Raw genomic sequence first — 18,213 nt, 5'->3', positions numbered from 1 at the left:
GCATCCTGATAGGTTAGAGTATAGGGAATATATAGGCTTTTGGGGGGGAATGGTGCCTGTTTTTTAGTTCTTGAGTGATGATATTCATCTTTTTCCAAGAAAACATACAGTTAATCTTCTGTTTGCCCTACAGAGCAATACCCTTTTTATCCCACTACGGTGGTGGTTAACTTGTCTCTCCCTGGCTGAGTCCCAGCTGTGCCTGGCTAACTGTGTTTCTCCTGTATCTAGGAGTGCTCCCACCCCAGCCCGTTGCTGCCCAGCTGTTGGAACACTGTATAACACCAACACACTCGAGTCTTTCAAGACTGCAGATAAGAAGCTCCTTTTGGAACAAGCAGCAAATGAGGTTAGCTGGGAAAACGTGATGTATGTGTCATATTTCCTGTGGTCCTGGCAGGTGCAGTGTTTGTGATCAGGCACGTGGGTCTGCTGCAGAAACTGGCATATGAAGGGAACTTAAAGACACTTGTGGGCTTTGGTATATTTCTCCAGAGAGAGTACTCCCAGCTGTCTCCTTCTGTATTGGTGGGAAGGTCAGGGAGAGTCCATCCAGGCTCTCACCTGGGATAGGCTGGAAATAACATGGCAGGGCAGAGATTAAGTAATCAGTTTGCTGCTCATCTCCAGCCAGCATTTTGAAGCAGCCAGACCTCTGAGAGTTGTGTTCCTGTGGCTGAATGCCTCTGGGCACTCTGTTTATTGTGCCTTGGAGAGGCTTGGCAATCCTGTGCACCATGGCGGTAGAGGAGATTATCATGTAGTCTCTCCAGTCTCTTCACTTATCTAATCTATTGCATCTGATTTTCAAGGCCTCTGTGTCCTGGCCCTGTTTTCCTCTTTTCCTTTCTGACCTCTCTACTCTTGCCCTTGCATTCTCTGAGTCTGTCATAGCAAATCACATGTAATTCCCTCCACCTACTTTCTGTTCTGTCCTCTCTCCTTGGGAATACAATATCCTCTCTGCCTGGAATGTCTTTCCTTTGCTTCTTTACATTGGAGTCAGTGAGAGGAATTAAAATGGGAGATGGGGGCAGTTTATCCCAATCCTGTCTAACCGCTGTAATCGAGGAGTCTTTATACCAGTCTTTATCACGACATGAATCTTGTTGGTGTGGGTGCAGTGGTCAGGTCCTGAGGCAGGCTTCCCTCACATCCCTCGGGATGGACGCAGCTGTGACTCAGGAGAGGATGGTCGTTTTTCTTGACCTATGGCTTGACTGCTCCTGGGCCTCCTGCTTTGGCTGCACATTTAAAAGGGAGTCTCCAAAGAGTTGGGTCAGGCCTTAATCATCTTGGAAAAAAGCAGGTTCCCCCCCACAGGAACATCCCACCCCTCAACTGGGGCCCAGAATTCTCCTGGCAGCTCCTGCCCCATGCCCCCTTGGCTTACCAGAAACTGGGGGCCTCTCTTCAGTGGTCCAGCTCCTCCAAGGCCAGTATGTCAGTAGCAGGAACTTACTTCTGCTTACTTATTTCCCTCTTCCACCCATACTTAGGGAATGATTCCTATTAGTGCAACTGTTTTGTCTTGCTTAGTAACACCAAGTTTAGCTACGAATCTTAGCTACAAAAACATCTTGTGATCCACAGCTGCTGACCAGCACCAGCGTTTGCTCCTAGTCTCAGTACTTGCTGAGTATACATAAATTTGAAGTTCGTTCTTTCTTCATCTCTCATGGCAAGATAATCTCAAATAAGGCTTTAGGAAACTCCTATGTGTATTTCACAGCATTTCCTTTGAGAGCCCCTCCCAGGCTCTTTACCCTCCCAGTTCCCCAGCAGAGTCTGCAGAGAATTCCTCCCGTAAATTCTACCTACTTCTGTGACAGCAAATCCTACATGGTGGTGAAGTTATACATTTACGCCGGTCTGTTTCTAGACTGCGAGTGTCTTGAGGGTAGGGACTGACTGTGTCTTTTATTTCTGTAACCCTGATATGCCCGGTATATAGTAGACAATAAGTAAATATTTGCTGAAGGAGATTGTGAAGGCATGAAAATGGCCTGGTTGCCCCCTCTGTGCCGAGATCTGCTGAGAGGAGGCACCTGGGCTCCCTCACTTGGCTTAGATGTTGAAGGGAGTGTGGCTGGGAGAGAGGCAGTGTGAAGTGGGCAGAGTGAGGTAACAACCCACTTCATTGTTTGGGGTAAGTGGTGCTGGGCCTGTAGGAAAGAAGAGCCTGGTGCTTTTCAGCTCCACACTTCACCTGAGAGTGAGAAACTCAGAGATGCCTGGTAACCTGCCTTGACGCTTTTCTTCTTCTGGCAGATATGGGAATCCATAAAATCAGGCGCTGCTCTTGAAAACCCTGTACTCCTCAACAAGTTCCTCCTCTTGACATTTGCAGTAAGTAAATGGGCCCTCGGTTGCACTGAGGTTGGTGAAATCCCCTGGCTTAGCCCAGTGTACCAGTAGAACAGTCTGCTCTTCTCTCCAAAGCTACTACCTTCTGTTATTTAAATAATAGCTGTTAACGAAACGCTCATTTGATTAGTGGCCAGTTAGTGCTGGCACCTATTACCAGTGCTAACTTAATTCACCCCTATGGATCATACTGGCAGTAATGCATCCGTATGGATCATACTGGCAGTAATTGCATAGTTTATATAACACAGGGCATGATAAAGTCAGGTTCAGGGAATGTGGTTTCATTGTTGCTAACGCCTTTGTTAAATACCGTCCTAAATACCATCTAAATAAAGGAAAGGAGCTTCTGGATTAAAGGAGATCACACTGCATAGCTTGACCACAAAATTGCTTGTTGATTTTTTTTTTGTTTTTTGTTTTTTTAAAGACAGAAACACATTTTCTGTAAGCAAAATCTAATTAAAATGAACATTAAGGGCAGCCTTGAAAAGGAAATCGTATTAGGGTAACATGTGCTGCCCAGTGAAGAAGGGGTGGGATGTAGATGGAAGGACCTGGCCTTGGTGAGGGAAAAGGTAAGGGTTGATTATAGAGATACCAGCTATGCGTGCATGCGTGTGTGTGCGCACACACACACACAGATACCAGTTATACACACAGGCACATGCACACACACAGCAACACACAGATGTGTGTATATATATCTGTGTATATAAAACTAATTTATATCCTTTATTATTATATTGACTATATAACATTCTGTCAAATGTATGTTCCATAGATTCCTGTTATATATTTAGGTGGTTTCTAATATTCACTATTATAAAAAATGCTAGTCTGGGCACAGTAGCTCATGCTTGTAATACCAGCACTTTGGGAGGCTAAGCAGGTGGATCACTTGTTGGCCAAGAGTTTGAGACCAGTCTGGGCAACACCTTGTCACTTCAAAAAATACAAAAATTAGCCGGGTGTGGTGGTGCCTGCCTGTGGTTCCAGTTACTGGGGAGCTGAGGTGGGAGGATCGTCTGAGCCTGGGAGATTGAGGCTGCAGCATGCCATGATTGCACCACTGCACTCCAGCCTGGACAACAGAGTGAGACCCTGTCTCAAAAAAAAAAATACTGTGGTATATTGAAAAATATATAATATTAGCCATATTGATCTTTTCTCCTGCTCATTTTACTTCTTTAGAATAAGTTCTTTGGAGCGGGCATATAAACACACTAATGTTGCTGTGTATTAAGTGTGCTGTTTCACCACAGCATCATCAGCTTTGGACATTAATCCTCTTTCCCACTTCTTTTTCTGGCAAGTTCTCCTTCCCCGACCTCCCACCGTTCCTCCTAGATTCCTAGATGCAGGGGAGGCCTCTGATTTATTGCCCAAGGCAAAGGAGGGTATGATAGCAATCAAACAAGGCCAGTGGGTGGCTATCTACAAGGAACACATTTTCTAACAAGTTATAATGCTTTCTGTGTAATAGTGGAGGAGAGAGGAAAATGTTTAAATTTTTTGTCTGATTACTTGGCTTAATTTGGCATTAATAATTTGTCTATACATTTGGGTAATTCTGTAGATTTTTTTTTTTTTTTTTGAGACGGAGTCTCGCTCTGTCACCCAGGCTGGAGTGCAGTGGTGCGATGTCGGCTCACTGCAAGCTCTGCCTCCCAGGTTCACGCCATTCTCCTGCCTCAGCCTCCCGAGTAGCTGGGACTACAGGCACCCGCCACCACACCCGGCTAATTTTTTGTATGGATCATACTGGCAGTAATTGTTTATATAACACAGGGCATGATAAAGTCAGGTTCAGGGAATGTGGTTTCATTGTTGCTAATGACTTTGTTAAATACTGTCATAAATACCGTCTTAAATACCATGTAAATAAAGAAAAGGGGCTTCTGGATTAGAGGAGATCACACTGCATAGCTTGACCACAAAATTGCTTGTTGATTTTGTTTTGTTTTGTTTTGTTTTTTTAAAGACAGAAACACGTTTTCTGTAAGCGAAATCTAATTCAAAGATTAGATTTAATTAGAGGGGGTTTCACCATGTTAGCCAGGATGGTCTTGATCTCCTGACCTCGTGATCCGCCCGCCTCAGCCTCCCAAAGTGCTGGGATTACAGGTGTGAGCCACCGCATGCAGCCTGTAGTTTCTTTACTGGGATAAATGGTAAGCATTGCTAGTTAAAGATTTCTAGTTACTTGAACGTCAGTACGCTTTCTGTACCAAGAATTCTCATAGTAGAACATGCTGACAGTTTGCATTTAATGAGAAAAATAACATTAGCTCTTACTTAAAGTTTTAAGGTTTGCCTAGAGTCAGTATGTGTGTTGGTCTTGCTGCCTTGTTTACCGAGCATTCTTAGCCTGGCTTAAAAAAAATTGTAAGTATGTACTTTTTAAAATCTTCACACACTAAGGACTTTATGTTTAATTTAATGGAGTTCATTTCTATCCTGAAAAAAATCCTAAGGAATGCAAGCCTTTTGGCTTTTGAAGATGACCTGATAAAGTTTCTTAGAATTTGTGAGGTCCCGCCGGGTGTGGTGGTTCATGCCTGTAATCCTAGCACTTTGGGAGGCCGAGGTAGGCGGATTGCCTGAGCTCAGGAGTTTGAGACCAGCCTGGGCAACATAGTGAAACCCCATATCTACTAAAATTAAAAAAAAAAATTAGCTGGGCATGGCAGCCTGTAGTCCCAGCTACTTGGGAGGCTGAGGCAGGAGAATTGCTTGAACCTGGGAGGTGGAGGTTGCAGTGAGCCGAGATCATGCCGCTGCACTCCAGCCTGTGTGACAGAGCAAGACTCCGTCTCCAAAAAAAAAAAAGAAAAGATTTTGTGAGGTTCTTCATCTTGAATTGTTTAACCTTTTACTAAAGATCGGTTATGACAAATCATTTAAGTACAAAGAAGAGAAAATAATCTCTGGAGGTGTTTTTGCTTTCCTTCTGCTGTTTTTAGGACTCATAGGACTAGACAGTTCATTAATTTCAGCTTTGCAGTTCATTTTGCCATTGTGAAGAGGGAATTTGTTCTTAGTTGATCAATGAATAGCAGAATCAGAGACTGCAGAGATTACAATTATTAGACTTTCTCATCTGTACACATGATTACATATACATTTACATTTTAAAAGTCATCTAGTATGATTTCATTTATATGAAAAGTCCAGACTAGGAAAATCCATAGAGACAGAAAATAGATTAGTGGTTGCCAGGGGATGAGAGGAGGGGGAATGGGGAGTCTCTGCTAATATGTATGAGATTTCTTTTTGGAGGGATGAAAATATTCTGGAATTAATAGTGATGATGGTACAACCATATCACTATACTAAAAAGAAACCACTAAATTGTATACTTTTTAACATGGTGAATTTTATGGGATGTAAATTATATCTCAATAAAAAGTCATCTAACAACCATCCAATTTTAATTCTTAGCAAGATTCAAGAAGAAATATTAATTAGCTACATGAACTGCATTCATATTCAGTGGTCACAGGCTTGTAGGCAAGCTGCCAAATACCCACATATGTCTGGAATGCTACCATGAATTTAATTAAGGCCCCAAAAGCTGTAGTAATTCTGAAGCAAGAGCCATTAGTGTGAATGGGAACAGTGTCAAAGACAGCCTCACAAATCCTTTCCCCTGGGTCACCTACCCTGGTGGGGGATCGGTCAGATACACCCGTGAAGATGTAACCTCTTCTATTCACCCATCCAGCTTGCTACTTAGAGCCTCTCCGTGGCTCTAATCATGTACTCGCTTTATCTCTGCTCTGTCCACAAAGCGAGTTGCCTGGTGTCTGGGACTGGGGTTTATTCATCTTATTGTCAGTGTCTTATGTTTTGCCTTGTACATAGCAAGGACTTGATAGTTGTTGACTTAAATCCACTAAGCCATTTCCAAAAGCAGTATTGTATTATTTCAGGCATGCATAGGTATGTGAATAGCACAGCTTCCTTAATAACATGTAATTTATTTGATTGTGAAGAGAATGGTAACTGTTTGGAAGTTGTGCTTCTGTAGATAGTACATTAAGTATGTATGGTCAGTGGAAAAAAGCTTAAGTTTTGGAAGCAGAGTTCTGATCTCTTCTCTGCCCCTTGCCATCTTTTTTGTTGTTGTTTAGGTTTTTTACCCCTTTGTAAGATTCAGTTTTCTGTTTATAAAATGGGATAATAATAATTACCTCCCAGGGGGGTTTTGTAGGTTAAAGGGTGATGACGATAATATCAATTACATATTGCACATTTTCTTTAAGCAAGTGGCCAATAAAGTATATTATGTTTGTCATCATATTATTAGTGGTGATATATGAGACTATTTTGGGAATACAAAAGTCCTTTATTCGATCATGAGTTCTGTTGGGGATGAGGATATTTGATAAGCTGGACAGACTTTGTTTGCATCAGCTTTGCTATCGTAAGTGGCCTTGAGAAGCTACATTAATAGATGCATTTCACCTTAACTTAATGGTGCTATTCTAATAACCTATTTATATTTTTTATTCTAGGATCTAAAGAAGTACCACTTCTACTATTGGTTTTGCTATCCTGCCCTCTGTCTTCCAGAGAGTTTACCTCTCATTCAGGGGCCAGTGGGTTTGGATCAAAGGTTTTCACTAAAACAGGTATCAACAAATAACCAAAATGCACATAAAATTGGGTTGAATGTGCAAGAGTAGTTATCTAGTTCTTTCCAAAGACAAACAGGTACTTCTCCGGATGAAGAGGTGGTAACTGAAATCCTCCAAAGGTGGTACTAGGAGCAGACTTACTTAGAAAATGTTTGTAAAGTCATTTTTTTGTATACATATTTATATATATTTTGAGAGTGGGTCTCACCCCCATTATGCAGGCTAGAGTGCAGTGGCACGATCACAGCTCACTGTAGCTTCAACTTCTCAGGCTCAGGTGATCCTCTCATCTCAGCCTCCTGAGCACCTGGGACTACAGGCATCCTATCACACCTGGCTAATGTTTGTCTTTTAATAGATATGGGGTTTTGCCATATTGGCCAGGCTGGTCTTCAACTCCTGGGCTCAAGCAATCTGCCTGCCTCAACCTCCCAAAGTGCTGGGATTACAGGCATGAGCCACCCTGCCTGGTCTGTAAAGTCATTTTGAAGATGTAGTGAACAGTAATTTTCCAGGTTTTCAGTGGTATTTGGTGAACTGCTAAACCAGTAAGGGGGAATTATAGGAATATTTTGAAACACCAAAAGAATTTACCAAAATGTGGTCTTCATTTTCAATATGGGGAAACATAAGGCAGTATACTCTGGGAAAGAGTCTTTGAAACAAAACAGAAGGCATTCTCCTACCCTCGTACCAAGTTGCAGAACTTTTCTACCTGGAGCGGTACATGCAGAGTTAGTTGGTGACATTTGGGATAGATAATAAGTTCATTAGAGATGGTTCCCAGAAGAGCAGTTAAAATAATCAGGCTGGTAGAACAGAGACCCTAAACTAGAGAATTCTGATTGTTGTTAAGGCAAAGATTATGTGTCAAGATTTGAATTCATGAAACACATCAATCACTAAAGCCCTGAATACTGAAGCCATCATTCAGGGAGATTTCTTGGCGCTGTTCAGGGAGCAGCCATTATTGATTACATTTTTTTATTGTTGTTGTTCGTACAAATCCAAGGTTGTGGTTTTGTGGAACTAATTTCCCAAGAAGAAATATAAGTAGGGAAAAAGGATTTTGGATGAGGATTGACTGCTGGCAGGTATGGGGTTTCTTTTATTGAGGACAAAAATGTTCTGTAATTATTATTGCTGTGGTGGTTGCATAACCCTGTGAACATACTAAAAAAACAAACAACACATTGCATTATGTACTTTAAATGGGTGAATTGGGTCAGGCCCGGTGGCTCACAACTCTAATGTAATTCCAGCACTTTGGAATGCAGAGGTGAGCATATCACTTGAGCTCAGGAGTTCAAGACCAGCCTGGGCAATATCGTGAAACCCCATCTCTATAAAAAATAGAAAAAAGTTAGCTGAGCATGGTGGTGTGTGCCTATGGTCCCAGCTACTCAGGAGGCTGAGGTAGGAGGATTGATTGATTGATTGAGCCCAGGAGGTCGAGGCTGCAGTGAGCTGTGATTGCCTGGGTGACAGAGCAAGACCTTGTCTCAAAAAGTAATAAATGGGTGAATTGTATGGTATGTTAGTCATGTCTCAGTAAAGCTGTTGAAGATTATGGAAAGGTTCGGGGTAAAATTCATCAGGGGTAGATTCATGTTGGGTTATCATAGGAGAGAAAGAATGTTTGGTTACCGCTCTAAAACTCTGATTGACAGCTTAGGGAACTACCATGTTGTACCATAAAATGTCCCTTTGTGCCCCTAAGACACACACCACCATGCCCCTGGAAAGTGTTATATAAAAGCTAAGTGGTATTATTTGGAGGCATTTCTGTGTTCACTTGCTGTAATAGAGTAAGAGGAGTGTGATCAGTCATTTCTAGTCTTCTGGTTTTAAGGTACCTTTTTTTTGAGTTAGTTTTTAGCCCAGAACTAGATATGTAATTTTCTAGAGAATAACGATGTGTTTTCTGTTTTCAGATTGAAGCACTAGAGTGTGCATATGATAATCTTTGTCAAACAGAAGGAGTCACAGCTCTTCCTTACTTCTTAATCAAGTATGATGAGAACATGGTGCTGGTTTCCTTGCTTAAACACTACAGTGATTTCTTCCAAGGTCAAAGGACGAAGGTCAGATAAACTTTGAGTATCATTTTATTATATAGTTTTTTAAAAAATCTGAAGTTCATGTTACAAGAGACCACTGCAAAATTCAAACTTGTTTAGATTTCCTTAGCCTTCAAAGGATGTTTAAGAACATTTCCTTATCTCTACCTTCTCCCACCCCTGCAGTTATCGAATCAGCTCCTCTAGGTTTTTCTAGCTCTACTACAGCTCAGAGTAATTTTGATACCTTACTCTTTTCTTTTCTTTGTTTGTTTGAGACGGAGTCTCGCACTGTTGCCCGGGCTGGAGCACAGTGGCGCGATCTCGGCTCACTGCAATCTCTGCCTCCCAGGTTCAAGCGATTCTCCTGGTCAGCCTCCCGAGTAGCTGGGACTATAGGTGCCCACCACCATGCCCGGCTAATTATTTGTATTTTTAGTAGAGGCGGGGTTTCACTATGTTGGCCAGACTGGTCTTGAATGCATGACCTGCCTCGGCCTCCCAAAGTGCTGGGATTATAGGCGTGAGCCACTGTGCCCGGCCAATACCTTACTCTCTATTAGTGCTAAAGTTATTTCCATTTTCCCTCCTGATGTATTTTACCTCTGTGTTTTAATTTTTATTCCCAGAACTACCCTGTAGTTCAGGCCCCTCATATCACACTCCTGGACACTTAGAATCTTGTTTCCATCTTGTGCAACACTACTATAGAAGAATCTCCCTTGAACTACCCACATTTAGTATATCATTCATTGACCAAGAGCCTAATGGTGTCTTCCTTCTGGCTCCAAGCTGCCTTTCCTGCCTTATCTTCCACTATTTTCCTCATAAAGCATTGCTCCAGCTAATCTTATCTATTTTTCTCCAGAATCTCCATCCCTTTCCCATCAGATACACCTGAAACTTTTTTTGTTCTTTCTTTTTCCTCATGTTGTATCATCTTCCTAAAACATATTCTACTTGTGAAAACCCTAAGAAATTCTCTCTGTCTTATTGAAATTCTATCTCCACTGTGAAGCATTTTCATGGTGTGGCCATATATGATCTATCCCTATCTGAAGTCACTGCATTTATTCCCTGATCCTCATTTGCAGGTCCAGTACCTTGTACAAGTTTCTTTTTGTGCCATATTAGACTGTAAGCTCCAAGAGGGCAGGGCCCAAGTCTTATGAATTTGTGTCTGCATAGTGTCTAGTACTTGTCTGAGGCCCTCAATAAAATTCTTTTGAATGAATGAAAGAGTACTGTAAATGTCTTTTAGAAGTGATCAGATATATAGGAAGCTGTCTTAGCCATACAGGAGACTATGAATTAAAAATAACAAAGATTTATGAGTGTTATGAAGTTGTGAAATCAAATAGAATCATCTCCATAGCCATGTGAATATATCAGAGCTGAAAAAAGGGAAGCCTTTAACTGACGGTCTGGTTATTCTTTAGCCTGAACTTAGGATGACTTTTTTTTTAAAAGCACATTTTAAAATCTACTACATTTACATTTTATTTTTCAGAGGAAGCCCCCCTCCCCTTTTTTTTTGTATTTTTATTAGAGACGGGGTTTCACCGTGTTAGCCAGGATGGTCTCAATCTCCTGGCCTTGTGATCTGCCCACCTTGCCCTCCCAAAGTGCTGGGATTACAGGCATGAGCCACCACTCCTGGCCCAGAGGAAGCCCTTTTTAAATTGAGGACTGAAGATTGAATTTTTATTAAAATTGTTTCCCCCAGGTGATTTCACAGAACCACAGCTAAATTCGTATAGCAATAAGACTGTTAATAATTTAAAGTCCAATCTAGTGTGAAGTCCTGTTGTCATAGCAGGCAGGATTAAATGGCCTGTGTTTGGAAGCGACCGTAGGTCAGGTTGTATGTGGTAAATAAGTGGTCCTCCCCAAAGTGCAGCTCTGCCAAAATAATAACAGTTTGAACAGTGCTTTACAATTAATTTAAAAGGGACTTTCACATACTTGATCTTTTTATGATAAGTCTGTGAAACAAGTGTTAGTTACTAACTGTGGTTAGTTAATTAGTATCTGCATTTTCTGTTTGAGACTCAAACTCACACGACCACATTGTCTGATTCCGAAGCCTATGCCCTTTCCTTTTTTTTTTTTGTTTTTGAGGCAGAGTCTTGCTCTGTCGCTCAGGCTGACGTGCAGTGGCACGATCTCGGCTCACTGCAACCTCTGCCTCCCAGCTTCAAGTGATTCTCCTGCCTCAGCCTCCCAAGCAGCTGGGACTACAGGCACGCACCATCACGCCCAGCTAATTTTTGTATTTTTAGTAGAGACGGAGTTTCACCATATTGGCCAGGCTAGTCTCAAACTCCTGACCTTGTGATCCACCCGCCTCAGCCTCCCAAAGTGCTGGGATTATAGACGTGAGCCACTGTGCCCGGCCACAAGCCTATGGCCTTTCTACCATTCCCTTGACCTTGGGGAAACTGCATAACTTCTCTTTGTATTAGTTTATTTGTTGAATGGTGGTAATGCCACCTCCTTATAAGGTTTTGTGAGGATTAAACATGATAATGTGAATAAAATGCCGAGCACATGGTAGATGCTCAATATGTATCCACTTCCTTTATGTTTCAACAGCAGTATATTTTGAAAGACAACAAATCTCTGGGGTTTCCTCTGAAGTGCTCTGGGGGATTCACCAGTGTCCTGTCCCTGAGACTAACTGCCTGTCTGCTTGTCGGATTCAGGCACGTTGTCCTTCACTTGGTTAGGGTAGTATCTCAGGAAAGCCTGGAATTACTCAGCACATGTGATGAACACCTCCTTATGGGCCAGAAATTTTGAGATACAGTTGTACTTGTTCTCACACCACCTAAGGTCTTCTAGAGGAGATGAAACATTGACCTGTGGAAAGTTAATAGAAATTCAAGTAATGGAAGATAAGTTCAAAGAATTGATACGGGTGATACTTTGGTTGGTCTTCTATGCCTTATCTTATTCTAGGAAAGATCACCAGAAGCCTTAGAGTGTGATGGCCTCATAGCAGTTTTATAGCCTTCATGCTGCCTTTCCTACCTGTGGCCCTGAATGTTCCTGCCTCTCCTCCACACTGCTGTCCAAGTACATTTTCTAACATGTAAATTTGATCATGTAACTCTTCTACTTAAAACCCTTCTAAGGTTCCTGTTGACTTCAGGATAATGTTGAAACTACTTAGCTTGGCATTTGAGGTCTCTTCAGTTCTGGTTCCTGTCTACCACTAGCCTCATTTGATATTTCCCAAGTTACATCCTGTGCTCTGGCTACCCCTGTGCCCTCCAAATGCCGCATGCTTTTCCCCCATCTCTCTGCCTTCAGACATCTCTCTGTCTCCCTTCTGTCACCTGGCTGCTGCCTCACCTACCTTTCTGATTCATTACCGCAGGAAGCACTGGCTGATTGCTTGCACCATTTCATTTCTCTCTTCTGTGTTCTGGTAGCAGCCTCCCTCCTAGCACTGACCGGTCTCCAAAGTAATTGTTGATTCGCTTTTCTGCCTGCCCCATATCCCCAGACTGTGAGCAACTTTAGCACAGACTCTTGTTTGTCCCCACTCTGCAGCCTCAACATTTAGTGCAATGCTGGACACTTTAAGAGACATATGATGTGAGAATGCTGAGAGGAAAGAGAGAGAATTGTGGACTGGTATGAAAATTAAAGAAGGCTTTCGCTGGGGGAAGGGCCGAACCCCAGAGATAATTTCTAGACATCATTTTCCGTGGTTCTTGCTTTTATTGCATTAACCTCGTTCACTCTCTTTGGCATAATTCCAGTTTCCCTTTGAGCCACGACATTTCCTTGAAGGTTTTCACCCTCTTTTTTCAAAAATAGGCATTCTTTTCAGTATGAAATCCTGCACTTGTGTTCTGGCTTCATGTTTTACTCGATTCTGCCCCCTCCTCCTCCTCCCAGCACTTTGTTCCCTGAAAAGTCACTGCTGCTTTTTGAGCCCTGTGTTCTCATGTGTAGGATGGAGAAATGTTGGAATCCCTCTGAGTTTCTGTCTTCAACCTGTTTCTCTTCTGGGTTATCTCATTGTGCCTACAACTCCAGAAATCATTTCCTCCCAAGTAATTCAATTTTCTCCCACTGGCCTGAACCTCCCTCTGGACCCCGGGCCATATTATCCAGCCGCCTGCTTGCCTCCTTCTGCACCTTATAATCTTTGCCCCAAGGCTGGTCCTTTTCTGGCTTCATTGGCTCAGAATGATGCTGCTTCTATCCAGTCACACGAGCCAGAAATCTGGTTATCCTACTGGACAGCTGTCTTCCCCCTACCACCCCTGTGTCTTGTGGATTTCATGTCCTGAATGTCTCTCAGCCTGCCACCTTGCGTTTCTTCTGCCACCACCTCAATCTCTGCTATACTGCAGCAGCTTCCTAACAAGCCTTCTTGTATCTACCGTGGGCCTCTCCAGTTCATTCCCACATCATCCCCACAGTTTTCTTTAGAAAAGCAGATCTGATCGTGTCCCTATCATAATGAAACACCTGAATGTCTTCTTCCCTGTGCTCTAAGAATAGGGGCTAAATTCTTTAATACGGCCTACAAGAGTCTGTGTGGCCTGGCCCTTGTGGGCATCCAGCCCCAAGTCATTCCGTGTTCCCTGCCACAGGGCTTTTGCATGCACCTTTTGCCTGGAACTCTCTTCTCTCTCTTTTCTTTACTTCTACCTCTCCCTCCCCTACCTCCCCTTTGCTCTGTTAAGTGCTCACTCTTTCAAGGAAACCTTCCCTGAGCTCTATAAAAAGGTTTATTCCTTCTGTTATGAGCTCTCATAGCACTGTGTATCCCTTCCTCTTTTTTTTTTCTTTTCTTTTTTTTTTTTTTGAAACGGAGTTTCACTCTTTGTTGCCCAGGCTAGAGTGCAATGGCATGATCTTGGCTCACTGCAACCTCCGCCTCCTGGGTCCAAGTGATTCTCCTGCCTCAGCCTCCTGAGTAGCTGGGATTACAGGCATATGCCACCACACCTGGCTAATTTTTTTTATCTTTAGTAGAGATGGGGTTTCGCCATGTTGGCCAGGCCAGTCTCGTACACCTAACCTCAGGTGATCCACCCACTGCAGCCTCCCAAAGTGCTGGGATTACAGGCGTGAACCACCACATCTGGTCCATAATTTTACATTTTCTTGAGTGATCTTTGATTAATATATTTTTCTCCCATTTAAATGTAAGCTCTACCAGGACAGGTACCCTATCTTTGATTTCCCACCATTGTGTCTGCATCCCATAGCATCATGTTTGGTATGTAAAATGCAATGGAAGGATTAATTCGTACATAAATGAGTTGTGAAGACTGGAGATTGCTCATGGGAAGCACCTGGGTCAGTGCCTGGCACATAGTAGGCCTTCAGTGAGTAGAGGGTAGCTCTTATTATTAGTTCATTGTAAGTGTTCTCTTTAATGTGAGCATTCTGTTGTTAAGGCCATGTATTTTACAAAGACTTTCCCAAATTGTCTGTACACCTCAATTTATGTCTAATGAGTTACACACATGATTACTGGTGTGACAGGAGACAGAATACAGGGGAGGTATATGATCTGCATGGCTGATTCAGAGCAGGGGTCCTTAATTTGGAGTAGGGTGCAAATGCATAATGTCTGATAATTTTTTGGAAGCAATGGATCCTCACCCTAGAAAAATACACATCTACACACAGTTCTGCATCTAATGTCAGAGATGCACAGAGCACTGACATGCTTGGAGGCCCTGGCTTGGAGGAAGATGAAGGAAAAGACAGGAGTTACCCTGCCTAGTGGGGAGCCTCTGGATTGTTAAGGTCAGGAGGTGAATGAGTCCTCTTTGTTCCAAGTCGGAGTGGGAGCTTTGCGTGTGAAGGTACTATTCACTTGTATGTGAAGCCTTGGCTGACTATGAGAGAGTGGGTACCTGCCCCTGAAGAGGACACATTGCCAGCCACCAACAGCTGGGACTGCCATGGTCTCAGTTTTGACCATGTGCCCAGCATGCAGCTAGTCACTTATACATGTTATCACTTGTCCTTACACGCCCTGCAAAGTGAGTAGTGTTGTCTGCATTTTACAGATGAGGTGAATGGAAAAGAGACTAGGGAATGGAAGCCTCTTCACATGTGAATGATCTTACCTCCTATGGTCAGAATGCTTCCTATAGTGAAAAAGGAGGCAGCCATTTTTTTCTGCTCAGCTCACAGTGTGTTGGGGTAGAGTAGGAAGGCCAGACTTCAGTTCCCAACAGCTTAATGGACCGAACCCTCTGAGCCTCAGTTTCCTCAGTGTGTATAAGCATACAGAAACAACACCCCCTTCCTTGTAGGTGGCTGTGAGAACTAAGAGTCATTAAGTTTCACTCACATGTTCTAATTGTTCCCACTATATTTTCTTAGAATGTTTTTCAGTTTTCATTTTCAAGGAAAATTTTCTTTGTATTAATCCCAGTTTCCAGCTATTCCATAGAAATGGAGTTTTAAGGTCCCGAGTCACACAGCCAACTCTGCCTTTACCAAAGGAAGGCACAAGAGAAGCCCCTCCTGAGACTGGCAGGGTTGCCAGTTCAGCGGCCCCCGGGACATCCAAGAAAGTTTTACCAGTTCACTGATGGTACAGTCTTTAAGTGAAAGCTCAAAAGCAAATGCACCTGTGATTGGTTTCATCTCACTTCTTGGGTGATGTATGGTTGTTACTGTGATTGCTTAATGCTGGAGTTCTTTGTCATTTATAGTTAAAAATACCTGTTATAACCCAATATATGTCTTTGAATCTGCACCCACACATACGTATAACAAACAAGACTTTTGCAAAATAATGCTTTCCTTTATTCTGTTTTATCTTTTTGAAAAATTCTAGTTGTGACCCAGTAAATGATTTAAGAATCGCAAATAGCTCACCACCTGCAGTTTGAAAAATGCTTTGTGACCGTTTTATGACCATTTTGGAAATACTGGCAAATAAATGAACTGTACTAGATGAGGTTCCATTCATTAGTTTTATTTCCAGCTGTATCTCTCTGTTTTTAAAATGTCACAAAAGTTTTCAGCTATTCTTTTATGTTTTCAGATTTTTTTAATATACCAACTTTTTGTATATTTCCTTCTAATCCTGTGCATTTTTTAAAACTAAGATTGTACAGTATTTTGTTTTATTGTAGCATTTTAGCATAATAGTATTATATTCTACATCAACATCCTTTTTAATGGATGTATGATAGTATTTTTACCAAGGTTTTGACATTTATATTTCTCATAATTTTTTCACTATTAGGACTGCTTTGTGCATCAAATTTTTCCTCTGTCTTTTTCCTCTCCTTATCCCCCGTATTTTTAATTATTTCCATAGAAAAGATGTCTAGATGTGGAATTACTGCATTACAGAGTTTGAGGCTGGGCGTGGTGGCTCACGCCTGTAATCCCAGCACTCTGGGAGACCGAGGTGAGAGGATTGTTTGAGGCCAGGAGTTCAAGACCAGCATGGGCAACATAGCAGGACTCTGTCTCTACAAAAAATTTAAAAATTAGTTAGGTGTGGTGGCACACACTTGTAGTCCAAGATACTCTGAAGGCTGAGGCAGGAGGATTCCTTGAGCCCAGGAATTTGATTCTGCAGTGAACTGTGATCGTGCCACTGCATTCTAGCCTGGGCAACAGAATGAAACTGTCAAAAAAAAAAAGTTTGAACATTTGAAGGTTCATAATCAGCGGTGTGCTGGTAAATGTTTAACAACCAGCTCTTGTGAGGTGGGAATAGTCCTGATTTTGTAGTGTTTTCTTACTTGTATGGTACCAGTACTCCCACAATGGCCAATTGCAGGCTACCAGTGTGAAGTCCTGGAATGCCAAATTGAAAACATACATTAACAGTTGGCTCCCAGAAGCCTGTATGGGCCAACTCCAGCACAACACTGCTTATCATAAATGTTTCCCCAAGACCCTGCCAGCTTCCCTCCTACCAGCTGTGTACCCTTACCAGGATCAGATGTTGTAGTATTGTACACATGTGTTAGGTTGAAAATGGGCCTTAAGTTCTTCTCTCAATGAAATGTGGATTCCACAGTCGCACTCTATTGCTACAACAGATCATCATCTTTCAGGCCAGTTCTTGTGATTACGTTAAAAATAGCTCATAACATTGTCCCATTACCAATCTTTTGGGGAAGGTTACTGGACTCTTCTACTTCATTCAGAGCAGTTATTGAAGATTGAATGTTTGGGAAATGTTGTGTAATTTCAACAACATTAGCCTTTAATTCTAGGGCTTTAAAATCTGTGGACAAGAGCAATAGCCAAGAAGCAACGATTTATATGCTATTAGTTGGGCTCTTTCTTCACTTAGTGATCTCTCCGCATCTTGGCAGCTGTCTGTGACTTTGAAGTGCATTAGGTATTTCAATTTTTTCCCCCATACTTTAAAAACGTGTAATCTCCTTTGTGCATTTCCTGTTATATCAAGTGTTTGAGTTATAAAGACAGCCATTTGTTAGATTAGCATGTTTTATGGGATCGTTGTGGAAAATGTTCTTGCTGAAGACAAGCAAGTTGGCAATTTTGCCCTCTTTTCTTTCTCACAGTGTACTTTTTCAGCAAATTGCTTGGCAGACTGATCATGACGGAATCATTTCAATGAATTGTATGCTCTCAGCCAAGTAGAAAGGAACATTTATTTCATAAAGCTTCTAAACAAAGTTTTTCTTCAGTTACGTTGTGCTTCTTTCTGCTGATTTGTATTACAAAAGGAAGTGATTTGCCCAAGTTCGCACAATTAATTTGTGGCAAAGCCAGTTCTAAAACCAGAACTCCTAGTCAGTGATTATTTATGAAAAATATTTTTAAAAAAATTCTGTTAACCGTAGTATAAGCTGGCTTACTTAGCATTGTGCCAACTAATCATTCCTCCAATAATTAAAATAGATTCTGAGTTGATTCCTAAAGCACTTAAATATTTTGGGGTCACTTTTGAATCATCAAAGAAAGATTAAATGATGTTCGGCTTAGTGTTAAATGGATTTTTTCATTTTCCTATTTGATGCCTGCCTTCTGCACTTATGCCTCATATGGGTGGGAAAGTTACCTTAAACCATTTTCAAGCTGACCTGCTTTTATGGGTAAGTGGTAGATTTTCCTCCTTAGCAGATCATTCCTGCTGTCTATAGCCCATGTTAGGTTAGGTT

At 42.0% G+C, this 18,213-nt stretch overlaps 1 protein-coding gene across 5 annotated transcripts in view; it reads left to right on the top strand.

Moving 5' to 3' along the window:
* Positions 1 to 18,213, top strand: part of ATG7 (autophagy related 7) — a 274,769-nt gene that overhangs the window by 34,240 nt on the left and 222,316 nt on the right. For 3 of the 5 annotated variants that reach the window (XM_054481308.2, XM_054481310.2, XM_063661720.1), the window contains exons 4-7: positions 232 to 349; positions 2,272 to 2,349; positions 6,888 to 7,004; positions 8,945 to 9,094. In XM_054481308.2, coding sequence (XP_054337283.1) covers positions 232 to 349; positions 2,272 to 2,349; positions 6,888 to 7,004; positions 8,945 to 9,094 — 463 coding nt within the window. Of the gene's footprint in view, positions 1 to 231; positions 350 to 2,271; positions 2,350 to 6,887; positions 7,005 to 8,944; positions 9,095 to 18,213 lie in introns of those variants that run through there. The other 2 variants (XM_054481312.2, XM_054481313.2) reach the window with 2 other exon arrangements.

This window comes from Pongo pygmaeus, chromosome 2, assembly GCF_028885625.2.
Source record: "Pongo pygmaeus isolate AG05252 chromosome 2, NHGRI_mPonPyg2-v2.0_pri, whole genome shotgun sequence".
Lineage (NCBI taxonomy): Eukaryota > Metazoa > Chordata > Mammalia > Primates > Hominidae > Pongo > Pongo pygmaeus.
This window is presented reverse-complemented; position numbering and strand designations above follow the sequence as displayed.